We start from the raw sequence: 17,130 nt of genomic DNA on the forward strand, positions 1-17,130 counted from the left end.
TCTAAAACACAAAGGACGCACCAAGTCATCAACGTTGGGACCTTTCTCGAACTTTATACGGTTGAAGGTCAATCGTTTCAGAGTCTTTTCAAATACCAGGGCATAGAGGATTACGCCAGCGAAAGAACCAATGAGGACAAACCACGAGCCTGGTGTTCCACTGCCCAATTCTAGATTTGGAGAGAATGATAAGTAAACGAGAATGACACTAGAGATAGTTTGCAAACACGTACGAGCATAGATGGTTCCAGGGCAAGCTCCCGCAATACTCATGCCCGCGCCAAGTAAACCAGCACTATTTGAAACGTCAATACCTTAGCCTCAACCTTACATATTAGGGTCTGATACACTTTCATATGGCTCAGCAAACTCACCCGACTGCACTAGCAAAGATGCCACGATCATATTCTCTGATTTGGTATTCACGGCGAACTGTTACGAATCTTGTCTTAATATAATGCACTGGAAACAGTGATCCCAACGCAATTACTGTGGCCGATGTGGCAGCAGCCGCTAAAAACATTTGCAGCATTGTAAAGTCTCGAAACTAGAGTGAATTGAAATGTTGATTAGGAACTGCCGATATGCTTTCTGGGGCTTGGAAAACACGAAACGTTGCAACAGGTCCAAGTCTCGATAGAAAACTGACGATCTGAGGGCACCACCCATGTAAAAATGTTTACAGCGACATTTCAGTCGAGATAATGATCACATCCGAACAAAGTTGCTTACCAGCATCTGATCTTGAATAAGTCTAGGTTCGTAAACTCGTCCCTTTTGCAAAAAGAATCCAAACGCCAACCCAATGAGGATATGAAACACTAATTGTGTACCCAATTCCGATGCAGATGAAGGTACAGGTGGCAATGGAAACGATGGAGGTTCCTTTTCGTCCGCTATTTTCATGGATGCAATAGCTATTGGTAATGCGGTTGAAACAGGCTTAACATCTTTACGGTCGCTGTCCGATGCTGGTATGGTAACAGTATGTGCTTCAGCCATGTCAGGATGCAGTACTTTGCTACCAACCATGTGTATTTGGGTTTTCTGGAAGCCTGTTTTGTATGAAGCGATTTTCAAATTGCGTATTTCTTTGGGAGGCTCGGCAAAGTCTGACACTATAACTGTCCGGCCGAATAATCTGTATTGAACGGTCTGATGGTTGAAGACATGGATGTGCTAGATTCTATAGCGAAGTGTACATCTACCTGTTCACGTTTGCCTGACAGTCAAGTCAATTATGTGTTGCGACAGAACGTTAATCGAGCAAAGGCGTGTTAGGCAAGATCAACCAACCAGATGGCCATTTCGTTCGAGAGCACTGGAATTGACGATTTAAGCCTTTAATCTTGGAGCAAGAGTTTCTAGCAGGAAGTATCCAGTTATAGGGTGGGATATTGTACGCTTACATTGGTCATGAAATGAAGAGTCCCAGTCAAACGTTCTCGTATACCAGAGAAGTAATATTGAGGTTGAGGTTGAGCACTCGCGAAATCACAGCAAAGGACTCACAATTCAGTTGTAAACCCCCCTCACGTCTCGTCTATCTTTTGGTGCAACAAACGAAAACGTGAGGTTGACGCAACACGAAACCCAACAGCGACAGTGAGGCAAGGGAGCAATGTCGCAAGTGAGCTATCTTCTATAATGAAATTCTATTTGTCTGCTGACCATGTTTCCAAGTTGCTGATCTCTTTGATTCCCTTGAACAGAAAAACACGAGTTTTCCTAGATTTCCGTTGAGTGCAGAGGCTGCTAGAGCCAACAAGAAGCTTGATTTTGGTATCGTAGATGGTCATCATCACTTGTAACTCTTGATAAAGTCTTCTGCGTTGACCTTGAAAGCACCGACATTAACTAAACCCATGAACATTTAGATGGTAAACCTTTCACATCTTTTGTACATTTTGGTGGATTTATCTGGTTACAATCAACAATTGCTAGGGACTTGAAAACCTTGCCACGCCCATCAAATGTCCACCTGCACTTCCCATTTGAAAAGTTCGGTTTCGAGGCCTTGGTCAAGCCACTACCTCCTGCCCCTCCTGGTTATCAACCACGTACGTTGGGACTTTATACCTTACTCTCCCTATATGGTCGCTAAGCGGACAATGGACGTACTCTTGAACATAGCCGTCCCATTCGAAGTGTTGGCCGAAAACCTTCGCCACGATCTCATTTTCTTTGGTACCCCACAAGCTATTATGAACACGTTCCTTCCCTCCGATTTGTTGTCGATGGTCGAAGAAGCTGTATGTCGCATATATCCGTGGAACTAACCCAAACGACGTTGCTCAACTTGTTTATTCGCAGGGCGTCAGATTAGCTGGATCAGTTCATCTACAAGCTGGTTGGGAGCAAGGACCACTTGGCGAAGTGGGAGAGACCAAATGGCTTCAGGAAGAAGTAAATGCTCCTAGTAAAGGACAGGTTGCGACTGGGATTGTTGGAATGGTCGATTTGCTCAACAATACGCCTGAAACTGTACGGGCGCAACTGAAGGCTCATTTCCAGTATTCGGGTATGTTTGGGTCTAAATCACATATGTGGAGCAAGGTCGCACTGATGCAACTCTCTTAGCCTTCAGAGGAATTCGATACATCCTAGCTCATCCGCGAGCTGGCATGAACGACTTTACATTCAATCCTAGAGACAATTTAGTAGATGACCCTACATTCCTAAAAAACTTTGCTGTCTTGGAGGAATTCGGTGCCGAGTTTGATTTGTAAGTGGGCAAATGTCGACATTCAGACAATCATTTTTGAGCTTAATTTGTTTTAATTTGTTCACTATTGTAAAAGGTATTGCTACGGTCATCAGTTACATCAGGCAATCAAATTAGCTAAAAAGTTCCCGAATATTCGTATGGGTATGCCATTAGTAGCAGCACGATATTTTTCTCTGCCCAATTTTTCTTACGGTCTAAATCGCTGCCTTTGATATAGCGCTCAACCACTTTGGCACACCAATCGATGTTGCCAATGACAAGAAAGTATACAATAAATGGGTGGAAGACATGAGAGAACTATCTAAATGCCCAAACGTGTACTGCAAACTGTCTGGGTTGATGGTACCACTAGGATTCCGCGAATTCTTGTATAAGAAACCATGGAATACTGCTGGTCCCACGGCACGTGAAATTGCTGACTCGGTATATGGCGATATGATCAAAACGACTGTGAAGCTGTTTGGTGTTGAGCGATGCTTCTTTGGATCCAACTTCCTCGTGGACTGGGCCTCTGCTAGATATGGCGAGTTGCTAGCTAGCTATGTCCTTTCATTGGAGGATATGGGTGTTACATCAAAAGCAGATTTGCGCAAGATCTTTAGAGAGAATTGCGCCAGGTTCTACAAGTTGACTTTAACCGATGAAGCTAAGCTTTAAAATTGAAGGCTCATGTATTTGTTAACTATTGAGGTTATAATAAAAAAGGCCATACCAACTATACACATAGAGGTGTGAAAAACAAGGTTCGAGACACTATGTTATATTTTCATTGAAACATGCGCTCAATCTAATGTGAACAGAGATATAATGAGTAAACGTGTCAAACAAGCAAAAACTCTAATTCTGCTTACATTGAGGAGTGGTAATAAGATACACATTCGGTCCGAAATGAATCTGATTACCACACTCCTTCAACCACTTCTTGACAGACTGCTTATGCGAATCACCACCATTCCCATCATCACAGTGATCGATCTGCACTGTAACTCCATGAGGAAAAGCACAATCTAGAGTTACTGGTGTAGCCCATGCGTCATATCGTACCAAGGCAGCTGAATATAGTGCATCTGCAGAGTATTCCGCATATCCCATATTGTTTTCCAACAATTGTAGCTTAGGCATCGAGGTCAATATACCGGTAATGAAGGTATTTACACATTCCGGATCATCCTTCAAGTTTCGTTTGTGGTGTTCGTCGTAGCTGTAATATGCTGGTTCGGTTCCTACTTCGACCGTCTTGATGAGATGGAGTTTCAAGACGCGGAGATTCGTACAGTGTAATAGGTTTATCGGGTCTCGTGTGTATGGAGCCGTGGCATATGCAGTGGGGTAGTAGAGTTCCAGTTCTTTAAGTTGGGATCCGTGTTCACTGACGAAGTGACCAAGTCCAGCCTTCTTTGCATCTTCGTGGGATATGCTGAGAGATTTTAGTTTGGGCCATTCACAAGTCGTCAATATGGATTTGTTTATGAGGGATGCGGTTGGGTGGACTAGTGTTAATGATTCGAGTGTTGGAGCAAGAGATTCCAAGCATGTGGAGATCTCTGCGACTTGCGGACCTTTGACATTGGTGAGTTCCAAAGTCTTCAAGCTGGTGAGCGGTTCTGTGCATCTATAGCCTATATGAGCGACTTGGTTTGGACTGCGATTTGTTGAGTAAGGTAAATAAGAATCAAAGACACTACATGATTCCGCAATTGTTTTAGCTGTTACCTTCCAAAATAGCAATCTCTGTATCGTAGCTCTTCCAAATTGGGTAGTTTTCGTACAATGTTTTCCTGGTCCAGGAATATTGATGCTCCTACTAATTTAATACTCTTGAGGCCCGTAGACGCTTCTACAGCATCAATCATATATTTCTCCATCATTGTAACTGGCTTTGAGAGTCCTTTTAGCTCTGTACCCTAAAGTCAAACATCTGGGTCAGTATATAAAATGTTTGTGTACTCAATATGAGAGACACTCACATCTTTCGAACGCATATCGAAACCATATTCAAAGTACTCCAAATTCCACTTTTCAAGAGCAAATGGGAGATTTCGAGGCATTCTACGTGGCTGAAACTTTTTTTCCTTGTCATACTTCCACGTCAGAGTCTTGTAGAATTCCAAGGTCTCTCGAATCGTGAGCGATGTGACTCCTTTACACCGTTCAGCAAGACGAGACCACGCTTCTTCCCATAAGAGTAGTGGACGAGTCATGGTTATTGTAAGCGATGTCACGGTTGACGGTACACTTGCACGAACATCATAACAGTCAAGGAAATGCTCGGCCGACAAGCGTTTCAGAGATGTGCAGTGTTTGAGGACGTATTTGCATATGGATTTGATGCTCTCGTCACTCAGACGTCTACGAGATGATGCAGTTCGTCATTACGTTTTTTGTGGACAGCTCACTTGAAACAAACTTACCCAGTAGGAGGCGGAAGAGGTGAAAACGGTTCATCACGCTGTTGATATTCCAGCATATTCGATGTAGCACTAGTCTCTGCCGCCATCTGATCCACAAATGCCCGTTCTTTCTCAGCTTGGGTTTTGAATACTGTTTGCGTGCTTCCATATGGGTTGTCTTCATCCTCGTCTTCATATATGTCTCGCCATCCGAATGCCTTTATAATGATTTGCAAATCCAGTCCATGGACGTATGATAGTGCGTTTTGGGCGTATGCAGTTCGGGGCTGTCCATCATACATTGCTCGAATGGAGCGTGCGAGTGGTCTCAAACGGTCTCGTAGACTAGAAAAATGAATGATTTAAGCTACTGTTTCTCCGAGAGATAGGTCCAGTATCCAAACTCAACTCGTTGACTGAATCAATGCCATTGTTTGGATTGTGTGAAGCAATAACCTTGTCCCAGTCCTTGTAGAGTACTGATAACACAACGGCATTGAACTAGATCAAGATATGTGCGTGTCAGTCAATCAAATTCAGAAGATGAAGGCTCATCAAAATCACGTACAGCCTTGGAAACTCGTGAAACGACGACCAAAGTTTGTCGTTCATCAGCAGGGTGAAGCCATCGAATCCAGCATTTTAGACCCTGCAGAGAAAATTACGATAGAATATTGTAAATAAATTAATGTTTCTCAAAAGTAGCTTCGATGTGAAGGATGAATCAAAGAAGACCTTATGTATCACATTCCCACCAATGTCATCAGTCTTGTCTGGAGCTGGTGCCTTGGCCACTAACGGCGTCTTCCATGCCACAGGAGATGTAGATTGCGATGGCTTGACTGGAGTAGGAGGTGACTGTGCTTGATGTCTAACATTGTTTTTGGGTGCAGCACTTTGTTTGGGCGATTTTGCTAGACTTGCTGATGGAGTTGGACCTATATTATTGACTACATTCTCTTGTCCAGGCGATTTCTTGCCTGCTGCTATCGCTGCCCACGACATGCTCACTGTCTCTTCATTTGGTCTGGTTGAGAGTGTTGCGCAGATAGCAAGACACGTGTAACGAGGAAGAAGCTATGGAATTATAAGTTGGATTATTTAAATTAATATTACTATGCCGTGTATCCTGCTATATAAACGACGAGCCACCGATCTCATTATTCAATCGACTAGACTGCCTCGACAAACCAAAAGCTGATCCTAAAAAGTGTACCACTGGAGTAGATATTGGCGTCTTGGCCTGATTCGCTCGTGCGCTAAACGATCCCACAGCCCATTTCGTGCCATACGACTTTTTACTAGAAGATTTACTTGAGTCGAATGATAATTTTGGATGCTGTGTCTTGCCAGGGACGAATCTCTGACGCTTTTCAAGGTGATTTCGTATGATCCTGTAGCCTAGTATCAGCGTTCCAGCTACGAGCATCACTACAAAGAGGGGATTGTTAGTTGGGGTCGTTTGCGTCCATTTTTTTGTTGGAAGCAATCAATGGGAAGAGAGCGAGAGACGCGTTACCTCCAACAATTACCAGTGCCGTTAGAGCTCCGTTGGAGAATGAAGTGCTATTATCCATGGTGGCCATGGGGCAGCGTCTGTGTTTCTCTAGCGTGTAGTAAGTTGTGACCAATGTAACAGGATGGCAGTGTCGTTGTCGTTTTGCTTTGCCACCTGGGATTGAGAGTGGCTGGCTGAGATTATGACGAGGCAGGCCAAGAATTGATGTTGCAGCTAGCCTATTAAAATCATGCCACAAACGAGCTTACTTGAGATGACGCAGAAAAATGGCAACCTTGTTTCCGGTGATTCGGTTTCATGGAAGAACGCCTGCTGTAGACTCCTAGACATGACTAAAACGGCAGAGAATACTCCTGGGTACAAGGATTAATGCTCGACTGTTCAGTAGATCATCAATAGATCTGGAAGGAAAAAACGATATTTCGACGCGACTGAAACTAGTGGGCACCGCTTGGACGCGTTGTACCTTGACAGAATGATCAAACTCAACATTAATTCACTACAATTACATCTATTCATCTTGAACTCTTCTATCAACAAATGGATATACAAATAACAGATACAGAAAATTAAACACAAACAGCAAAACGAATTAAAAAGTGTCAGATTTGCCTATTTTAAGCGCAGTGGTCTTACCATCGTTTGAACATTCTCAAAACAACAAGCTTAAAAATGCAACTCACCAAATAAGAAAATATCTATCACCCAATAGCAGCAAACAACCCGAAACCACCACCCACTCCCTGCTGCTCAAACCTCAATGAAATAGGCATCTGACTCCCATTCAAGAAACTAGCCACGAATGCCGCATCCGTGATCAAACCAGTTGCAGACGTGTTTTGGGATGCTGCAGGTGCTATTGATGTAGTCAAGACACCAACTTTCGCTTGAGTGGTTGTTATCACGAGTGCCAATGTGAGTTGAGTTATACCGACTTTGAAGTTTGAGGTTTGTTGTGTCTACTCAAATGAAGAGTGTCGTCAGTCGAGGGTCAATCCAATACGGTAAAAAACATCTGAGTAGAGTTACGGATGCTCACCAACACAACAGCCTGAACTACAAGAGCGTTACTAGTCATACTAACAACTTGCAAACTAGCCAAACTTAGATTTACATTGATGGGTTGCAGCGATATTTTGAACGAGAAGGGCAATTGCATCAAGTTTAGAGTTCCAATGGGGATATGCACTATTGCATTCGCCACACCATGAATCTGTAGCGTGGTGCTATTTGCAGTTGCGAGTTGGAGGAAAGATTGGAATTGGGTTGGTGACGTTAAAATTAAACGTTGAGCCAATCCAGGCACCTTTGAAAACGAAGGGAAAAATGAAGGCTTAACAATGCAAAATGCGTTATAATCTTCCACAAACCCAAATTACATACCATAAATGATGAATTCCCAGCACTCTTGGTAGAATTCAACACAACCTGATTCATACCCACTCTTCCAAATGAAAAGTCTGGCTGTATTGCCAACTCAAAAGTAGACGATATAGACATGACTTGGGTCGAAAACCCAAAGTTGGTATTTACAGACGTATCAGCCAGAGTCAGATTCACTGAATCTGTTATTGCTGATGCGGCTGACCTGGAAGGAATAACCAAAGACAGTCCAGGCATCACAATCGAGTACACGATATTAGGTTTAGCAACACCAGGTATCAAGACGTTGATTATAGTGCCATTCAGCAGGGCGTTGATATACGTGTTATTCAACGATGAGCTTGCTGTAGCGAGGAATCGTGTGCTGCCACCAATCAGACATTGATTGATTTGGGATGTGAGCAAGTTGGCAGTGTTTGGTAGTAGCGTTCCTTGGATGGCTACTGTTGCGTTGACAGTGCTGAGTAGCTGGACAGGGAAGATTGCTGATAATGTTGCGACTTGGTCCATGCTCTGTGTTAATACAGAAATATTCAGTGCTCCCAGGTCTAGCGATATGCCAAGAGGATTCCAAAGCGATACAGTTGTAGTAATGGCGATACTACTGTTGCTGTTTGTATCTCGAGGTAGATTCAATGATGTTACAGTTGCCATATCTTTCCCTTGGAATCCTAGACGCGAAAAAATCGTGGCAGCAAATTCAAGATCGTGGTTTATGCACACAAATCACTGGATCCGACACACACCTGGCAGAGCAATAATCCTATGAAATCCAACCTCTACATTCTGCGATGCAGCCGAAACAATCACCGTCGCATCAAAATCCAACGATACATTGCTCTGGCTCCCAACCAACTTAAAAAGCATTCTTGTATCATAGTGATTACGTATAAAGACTGACGTATTAACTATATCGACCTGTGCAAATCCCGATCCAGAGACTGCAATCTCGTTCGTTACAGGTATCATGAAAAGAAGGCCACCATTCAGCGACACATTTACGGGATACGGCAGCGTGATGGTAGAAGGGAAAGCTGAGATTGTGGAGATGTTGAAGTGGAGGTCCAGATTGAATGATGTGAGCGATAGCGAGGTGACGCTAGCGTTAACCATTGAGAAGGATGCAGAAGCTACAGCCGATCCTTTGAAATGAAGAAATGTTACAAACGTGATTGCAGAAAAACGACCTGAACTAAGCTCTTACTGGCTAGTGACGGTATGCCAAGGACAACCCCCAAAGTGACGCCCAAAATAATCACGATTAGAGTCACCAAGAGAATCCACGTCAGTCTCCATCTAGTAACAGATTGATGCGCATGAATACGAGAGCTTGGAGCATGTCGCTTTGCAAACTACAGGACCTCTTCCAACAAGAAAGACGCCGTTCTCTGGTATCAGAAGCAGTAGAAGGTGTTGCAACCGCTTCATCCAGTTGATCAGGATAACGTGGCGTTCTGCGTCTTGAGTAGCGTCTTGCAGTACTGGGCAATCCAAAGGCTCGAACAGGTCTTGCGAGGCTCTCTTGGTGCTCAAATGTATAGAGTGTATCAGCTAAGGTTCCAGGCGACAAGCCTCCATCAGCTTCTGGTAGATCAGATGGACCTTGTACTTCAATGAAATTTTGGTCCTCCTCTTCAGCCAAGACTTCCATAAACGTTAGAAGCCTTTGAAAGGGTTGAAGTCAATGTTATATAATGTAATATAATACTGTATAGCATGATCAAAGCGTATCGATGAGCTTCAAATATTCCTTGGATGCGATGCACACACACAGCAACAGAAAAACTGATTTCTTACCTGTCGTGACTCCGTTCTGTAGTAGGAAATTGATACGCATCTGCCATTGCAATGCCTTGCCATCCCTTAATCAGATCACTGAGCGAGCTGTGTCTATTTTTTCGAATTTTCGGACGAGAACTAGTGAAAGAGTGCATTTCGACGCGCCTTGAAAGGTTGGTCTACCAAATAGACGTATGTCCAATCTCTAGAAGTAGCTCAAACACGTTTTCGCCGCCTGCATTCCTCCTTGATATCGCCAACCCACTCTGCCGTTCGTTTTTTTTTTGCTGGACTTTGAACTACACGTCCAGTTCAGAAGTGTGTGCCACTGTAAAAAAGCTCTTAGTATAGACCATGGCCCAAGTGGCACGACGCAACTCTGTCCCATTACTTGAGGTCGCCTATTACGCTGCTGAGGAACTCACAAATCGACTGAGTGTTGCTCGAGGATTATTAAGGAGACTCAGTCTAGATTTACCATATTTAAACACATCCAACGTAAGCATCCTGGTTTGATTTCGAAGTTCACTTATCGGCCCTCCTTGAACTCCTATTCAACTTGGTTCTCAAACTTACAAAAACCCAAAATTGATGTCCACCCACAACATGTGATGCATCCCATTATTTTCAGACAGCTAACCGCATCTCGTCCTCACTTAGCCCATCACTGAAAATGGTCCATTGGTCAACTTACCTACTGAGATACTCACCCACATCTTCGTCCATGTCGAACATCCTCACCACTTGGTGTCGACGTGCACTCGCTTGCACGAGCTATCCGAAACCCAATTTGTAAAGACATCTTGGTTTCTGCATAACTTTCGCGTAAGTACCTACCGATTTACTTTGTGCAAAGTCTGGCTGGCTCTTGATTGACCAAGAACCTTCACCTTAGTTGGCTACTTTACCAGACAAGTTCATGTACTCGCCACGGTCTCATCCAGATCAGCTAGTCTTCAAGCTATCCAGTGATCATAGGTCCTTTCCGCTCAACATGCTAGTGGAAGATGTCGCTATTGCCATTATAGATAGACTAGAAGCTAAATTGGATGTAAAGAAGGGACGTAGAAGGTGCCACCCGATCCTTAGATTGATATGGCATCTAGCTCTGCACAATGGCGACTCAGAGGTCGCTCAATATCTTGCTCGACGGTCCTTTTTTAACAATGACGCCGAGCTAGTCGACATGTCACTCTGTGCACACGTGTTTGGAAACGCCTTACTGGGTAGATGTCTTTTGGAATTCACGACACGTAAGATATACCATTGCATACTTGTTCCAGTGTCGATTAGAGGCTAACCTTTAGTAACTGCTAGCACACGGATTACTCGCTCGAGCAGACAATCTGGCTTTTTGCAATGATGGTGATTTGATCTCTTGGATGCTGGAACGATATGCTCGTCAAGAGAACGCATTCGCTGATACTGCATCGCTGCAACTCTTTTGGGCTCGAGTTGTGTACGCAGTAGGAGCCTTCGATGTGTGTGTCAGTGTAGGAATAGCATATGCTCGTGCGATCCTTGAATTCATACCCTCGCCTGAAAAAGAGAGTATGAAAGACCGCTTACTTGTGTATGTTAGAGAGAAAGGTAAGAGCTTGTTTTGTATTTTGAGTTACACGAGGAAATGAAACTAACCTTCCATCATGTACTTAGGCAGTAGAGAGATGACTACAGCTATCGAAGAAACATTCTTCGCTCCTGACGCCATCATGTAGTAAAAGTCACAAAGTCATGATACCCAAGCGATGATACCATCAGCACGTACAACCAACACAACACCAAACTTGTCCAACAAAAACTATATTTATGTATTTTTTTCTTGTCATGCTCGTTATATAATAATATATACTCTTTTCTATTTAACAAATGCAAATACAGGTCGTTCATCGTGCGCATATCTTCGTCCTCAAATCCCATCAGTACCTCGTTCATCGTGCGCATATCTTCGTCCTCAAATCCCATCAGTACCTCGTTCAGAACTACCGCCTTGTATTGAGTCGCCATGAGGAGGAGCATCAGAAACAGAACCAGAAGCATCAGCAGGAGCCCCACCATTTTCAGCCGCCTTCTCACGTTGCAAGTCAGCCAATTCAGCCGATTCACGCTTCTGATAATCTAAAGCAGCAACTTCACTGGCAGTCAAGAATCGTCCTCCGGCACCTCGTGGCCTCCTCACAGCATGTTTGTGACGTGATTCGTGTAGGTATGGCTATGTGAGATGTGTGTAAGATCGAAACTTGTGGCATCTTTCTTGTTTTGGCTGTACCTTTTTGGCTTTTGCATGTTTGATTTCAGCTTCAAGTTTTGCTCGTGCTTCTCGTCTCTTTAGTATTCGATGATATTGCTATAACGTTGGAAGACAGATCAGCTATGTAAGTTCGTGATCGTTGGATGTTGATCTACTCCAAAAGCACTTACTTTGGCATTGACGTATAGTGGTTCTTCAGCTACAGGCTGTTGCTCTTCTTCTTGTTCTTGTTGTTGTTCATGTAATTCCTCATCATCAGGTTGTTGTTCTTGGGGTTGTTGGTGTTGCTGATGTTCGTTATTATTGGGTTGAGTAGGGACACGGAAACTATTCATATTGTTCAAATTGTTGAATGCAGCTTGCATTTGTGGTTGATTCTATGAAACAATAGCGTATTGTGGTGTTAGTCAAATGCTCGTCGTTCATTGGTTAAAACTTCCCAAAACATTGGTGATTTTGTTTGTTAGGTACCTGGATTGAATTCTGATGCTGAGTACCATAATACTCGACCAGGCTCTGACTCTGAGGCCCCTCTATGCCCTCCATGCTGTAAGAGCTTAGGCCTTTCAATTGTGATGGGTCGTCAACCAATAAGATCGTGGTGATTTGCGAAAAGTGGTGACAAGTGCCTAAAGGACGTGAATGGTATTGAATGGGGGGACTTAAACATGATTATTACTTGATGCGACATGGTATGCATTGGCAACAACAAGGAAGCGCGAAACAGATGAGATTTTTTGCATCAAAGTGTTTGGCATGTTTTACGGCTCACCATCCTTTCATTTTACATAGGTCAATCAGAGGCCAACGTGCAGAAAATCATATGTAGTAATCCATCAATTGGTGTGGCTTCGTTTGGGCTGACGAACCTCGGGAGAAAGCAAGCCATGCAATCATCAACACATTTTATCACGTCAACAATACCACCGTCAAACACCAAAGACATTATCATATACACTTCTGATTTCTTACGGGCATACCAAACAGCCCAAATACTGGGATCTGTCTGCAAATGCCACGTAATCAAAACGGAGGCTCTAAGGGAACGTTTCTTTGGTGACCACGACCTCAAATCTGATACAAACTACCAGATAACATGGGGAAACGACGCCAAAAGACAGCTAGAACATAATGAAGAGTCTCCTGTATCGGTTGCTGCACGTGTAAAACGGCTGATTGAGAAAATAGAACAGGATGTTGCGAAACCGTCAATTGTGGTTCTTGTCGCACACGGGGATACGTGCCAAATGACGCAAGCCCTTTTTGCCCGACTGCCACCGTGGGATCATAGGAAGTTGAAGCATTTAGAGACTGCTGAAGTTAGATTTATTGGAAGACCACTTCTAAAGTTATAAATTATAGAATAAAGTGCTTATATCTACTTGTTGGGTGCAGTAGAGAGGCTTCGAATTGAAGTAGCTGTCAACTTGCTGGCTTTGGGATTTGACGTGTGTGTTGTCAACAAAGGTGCTGTCATTATTGGTTTGATGTTTGGTGAGCATTGAAACACACGGACGTTCACGAGGTTATAGAAAGAGGACAGCGTCTCCCAAATGATCAATATTTGTTAAATCGTACATATTTATGTTGTTTTGAAGATAAGACGCGTGTCGTGTTCGCCAAACTTCCTTCATTCCAAAAAACATAACTGACTCATTTTCTAGCACAAAGCTTTCCCCATTCAAAAGTAGAAAATGGCGTGAAGAGTCAGCCCAAATCTATTGCATAGTAAGTCTTTGAATATTGGCTTCCTTATTTAACCAGCTTTCACTGCACAATCAGAAACAAATCGCAATCAACATTTGAACCTTTTATGATCATTACATCAACTACTTCGTACTAACCGATCGCTCTATTCTGTGTATCTATTACAGGCACTCCAATCGCATTTGCATCAGATAGTCGCATATCTCATCGTCTCCTGCACTTCATCTCCGTTGCATTCCCAATCCTACAGTCATGACACACTCACCATCACCATCATCCACCAAACGTCATACGGATCGTGACAAACCACAACCATCTGTATCAACATCAACACAAACAGATCCAACTACGATCGTATCATCTGTTGAATCTCCCATACCCACCGAACAACAACGACCTCAAATCCCAGCCCGATCACTCTCACCATCCCATTCCAGAATGTTTGATCGCTTGCCCCATCCACTAGTCCGATCATCATCGTCTACTGTCGTGCTCCATACACCGCCTGCATCATCGAGTTCGGGGCGTTCGACTCCAACGGCCATTCTTGAATTGACGAAAGCTGTGGATGGACTGCATATTGAGACTAGGGTGCCTGGGAGATCGTATAGTGCCCCTGCTAGTCCGGTAGAAAAGGTGGGAATGGATGATGAAGCTGGTGCTGGAGGTGCCAAAACTGGAGAAGAGAGTAGGACGGGGTATGCGACTGATAATGAGGGTAGTGTTGTTGAGGAGAATCAAGGGCGTAATGAAAATGTGGGTGCTGCTGCAAATGAAGCTGCTGAGAGTAATTCTCAGCATGTTCGCACTCCTGAAGGTATGTAGTGTTCTTGCGAAACAAAAAAAAACACTGATGGATCGACAATGACCTCATCTTGTCTTCCTAGTCCCTCCAGCTCCATCTGAAGAAGAGGTACTTGAACCAGAACATCCAAAAGGGCTGCCTGCTGCTTGTCTCTTTGTCGCCAGGTTTGTAACGCAGTGGTGGTGGGGTTGAGGGCAAACCCCAGATAGAAATGGAATCAGTTCAGGTAATCTCATTCCTTGCTTAGTCTCTCATCATCTCGAACAGACGAACAACTTCAAGAGTCTGTATCAAAGCATTTTGAACAATGGGGCACGTTGTTGCACGTGAAGGTTCTCAAAGATGTCATGTCGAGACCTTATTCGTTTGTTCAATTCGAGGTGAGTAAACCAAAAAAAGTGATTTCCCTACTTGCATCTGGAATTGACCAACATTGACCGTTTGCAACATTGTTTAGAACCCAGATGATGCAAAACGAGCATTGGCTGCAGCACACAGTACAACGGTCGATGGACGACGTATTCGTGTGGAACAAGCAAGAGTCAATCGTACATTGTTTATTGCTCGTTTTGCTCGTCATGCTGCTGATACGGTACGAACAGGAGTGTTGTCTCATCTCAACGTTCAAAGCTAACCATGGTCGTTCATAACTGCTTCTTTTTTTAGTCGGTTCAATCACACGAGCGATTCTTGATGGATTGCTTAACTCGATTTGGTCCAGTTGAAGATCTCACTGTTGTGAATGATGACTTTGGTCGATCACGAAACTGTGCTTATGTCAAGTTTGCTTTTCGTGATGATGCCATTCGTGCCTTCATTGTAGGCTAATTCGTCGACTTCTCTGGTACTTTTTATGTTGAAGCTCAACATTGCTTTCCTATAGGGCGTACGACGAAACCATCGCTGGATATGCGAATGGTGTGAGTCCAACTTGAATATGTCTATTTCTACCGAATATCCAGAGAGGGCCGACACAGGTCGAAATGGACAATATGTGGATTACAATTCCATATTTGTTGGGAATCTCACTCCAAAAGTCACGTATCAGTTACTTGAGCAACGATTTGGAGAGTATGGATCTATCACTGGAATGAGGTTGCATGATGCTGTGAAGAATGGTGCCACAAGTAGGTGAATGTACTGCAGTAGTCGGTTTTTGGGGGGTACTGATTGAAACCATCCATGGCTCTCTAGATACAAAACCAGCACATGCCTTTGTGACATACAAAGAAGAAGAGAGTGCATACAGGGCTGTCGAAGATACGGTAAGTGATGCCGATGCAAGGTAGTTGATATGAAAGAAAAACCTGGCAGCCAAAGTCAATGCATTTCAAATTTAGAATGGCCAAACATGGATTGACAGACCTCTCAAAGTCCAATTGAAAGAATCGCCAGGCAACAGACCACAACCATATATGAATCAACAACATCTACAAACGAGTGCGCAAGCAGCTCCACTTGCACCTCTTCCACCTCATATGATGCCACCAATCTACATGAATCAACAATATCAAAATTATCCTCCTCCTCCCCCTCCATTTCCGCAAGGTAATGCTGTAATGGAAGGTGGGGGATTTGTGCCTGTCACTCCTCCAATGGTGAGTGAGAATACAATAGTCCTTGCTGGGGATTTTGGCTTCCAAATCTAACAGACCGCACTATTCAAACAGAGTCCAGTACACATGAGAGTATTATCAGGCGACAGTGGTCCACTCTGGATGCCTACATATGATTATGAGGGTATGCCAATGGGTGAACCTGAGTCGCCAATGATGGTATCAAACATGATACCCACAATGATGAATATTATACCACCTGGCGCACCATCACCATCCTCACAAGGAATGATGCCAGCGCCACCATCATTTACTCCTCAGATGCCTGTTACGCCTGTACAACCTCAAATGATGCCTCAAACTCCTCTTCCACCGTTCTTTATTCAAGGTAAGAGGGGAAAAAGGAGACAGCAGCGCTTGAGTAATAGATCAATGAACTAAGCATACATTTCCTTCTCTATTATAGGAGGCTGTGATGCTCTGCCATCACCGTCCCAACCATTCCAAACTCCACAATTCCCATACATGCTTCAATATCCACCAGGACTCCCATACCACGGAGGTCCAAATCCAACAAACATATCACCGTACGGTCCTGGTCCAGGTCCAGCAGCTGCACAATACATGAGGCCTCAAAGAGCTAGATCCGGAATGCAGGCTGGTTTGAGGTCTCCAACAATAGGAATAATGCATGGAAGACCTGGAAATCAAGATCGATCTGCATTTACAGGTGGTGGTGCGAATGCTGTTGCGTCTACTACTAGTAGTAATGCTGGTACAGCTGGAGCATTCCAATAAGTGATGACGGTTGCAGTAGTAGATACAAGAAAGTTGGAGTTTGTACATATAACGAGGGCTTTGCGTGTGTGACTCAGTAGCTAAATTTTCTGTATAAACGTAGCAGCAAACGGAAGAATTTTTGTTAGATCTCGCTCTTTTTCCATGGCAGGGAAATGATTAGGGGTGTGGTGTCAGCCAGAGAGAGCCCTTTCCGAAAAAAAGCCAAAATCAA

The 17,130-nt window shown here is 43.8% G+C and overlaps 5 protein-coding genes across 5 annotated transcripts; 4 read left to right on the top strand and 1 right to left on the bottom strand.

Annotated features, from left to right (window-relative positions):
• Window positions 1-1,621: 1,621 nt before the first annotated feature.
• On the top strand, window positions 1,622-3,385 carry SmJEL517_g00340 (uncharacterized protein; the record flags this gene model as incomplete). The annotated part of the gene is made up of 8 exons (XM_031166270.1): window positions 1,622-1,630; window positions 1,713-1,782; window positions 1,878-2,060; window positions 2,134-2,252; window positions 2,314-2,521; window positions 2,581-2,725; window positions 2,802-2,869; window positions 2,946-3,385. The coding sequence occupies 8 exons, from the start codon at window positions 1,622-1,624 to the stop codon at window positions 3,383-3,385; spliced, it is 1,242 nt and encodes a 413-aa protein (XP_031028067.1).
• Window positions 3,386-10,153: 6,768 nt separating this feature from the next.
• On the top strand, window positions 10,154-11,517 carry SmJEL517_g00341 (uncharacterized protein; the record flags this gene model as incomplete). Its single annotated transcript, XM_031166271.1, has 5 exons — window positions 10,154-10,297; window positions 10,460-10,624; window positions 10,695-11,052; window positions 11,117-11,389; window positions 11,456-11,517. The coding sequence occupies 5 exons, from the start codon at window positions 10,154-10,156 to the stop codon at window positions 11,515-11,517; spliced, it is 1,002 nt and encodes a 333-aa protein (XP_031028068.1).
• Window positions 11,518-11,753: 236 nt separating this feature from the next.
• SmJEL517_g00342 (uncharacterized protein) lies at window positions 11,754-12,596 on the bottom strand (the record flags this gene model as incomplete). Its single annotated transcript, XM_031166272.1, has 4 exons — window positions 11,754-12,011; window positions 12,069-12,146; window positions 12,221-12,427; window positions 12,522-12,596. The coding sequence occupies 4 exons, from the start codon at window positions 12,594-12,596 to the stop codon at window positions 11,754-11,756; spliced, it is 618 nt and encodes a 205-aa protein (XP_031028069.1).
• Window positions 12,597-12,702: 106 nt separating this feature from the next.
• On the top strand, window positions 12,703-13,405 carry SmJEL517_g00343 (uncharacterized protein; the record flags this gene model as incomplete). The annotated part of the gene is made up of 2 exons (XM_031166273.1): window positions 12,703-12,742; window positions 12,843-13,405. The coding sequence occupies 2 exons, from the start codon at window positions 12,703-12,705 to the stop codon at window positions 13,403-13,405; spliced, it is 603 nt and encodes a 200-aa protein (XP_031028070.1).
• A 604-nt stretch (window positions 13,406-14,009) lies between these two features.
• On the top strand, window positions 14,010-16,916 carry SmJEL517_g00344 (uncharacterized protein; the record flags this gene model as incomplete). Its single annotated transcript, XM_031166274.1, has 10 exons — window positions 14,010-14,574; window positions 14,645-14,726; window positions 14,810-14,942; window positions 15,020-15,154; window positions 15,229-15,381; window positions 15,446-15,689; window positions 15,757-15,827; window positions 15,903-16,160; window positions 16,233-16,506; window positions 16,585-16,916. 10 exons carry the CDS (start codon window positions 14,010-14,012, stop codon window positions 16,914-16,916), a joined length of 2,247 nt encoding a protein of 748 aa, XP_031028071.1.
• Window positions 16,917-17,130: the final 214 nt, after the last annotated feature.

The sequence above is a fragment of the Synchytrium microbalum genome (assembly GCF_006535985.1).
Source record: "Synchytrium microbalum strain JEL517 chromosome Unknown SmJEL517_scf0001, whole genome shotgun sequence".
NCBI lineage: Eukaryota > Fungi > Chytridiomycota > Chytridiomycetes > Synchytriales > Synchytriaceae > Synchytrium > Synchytrium microbalum.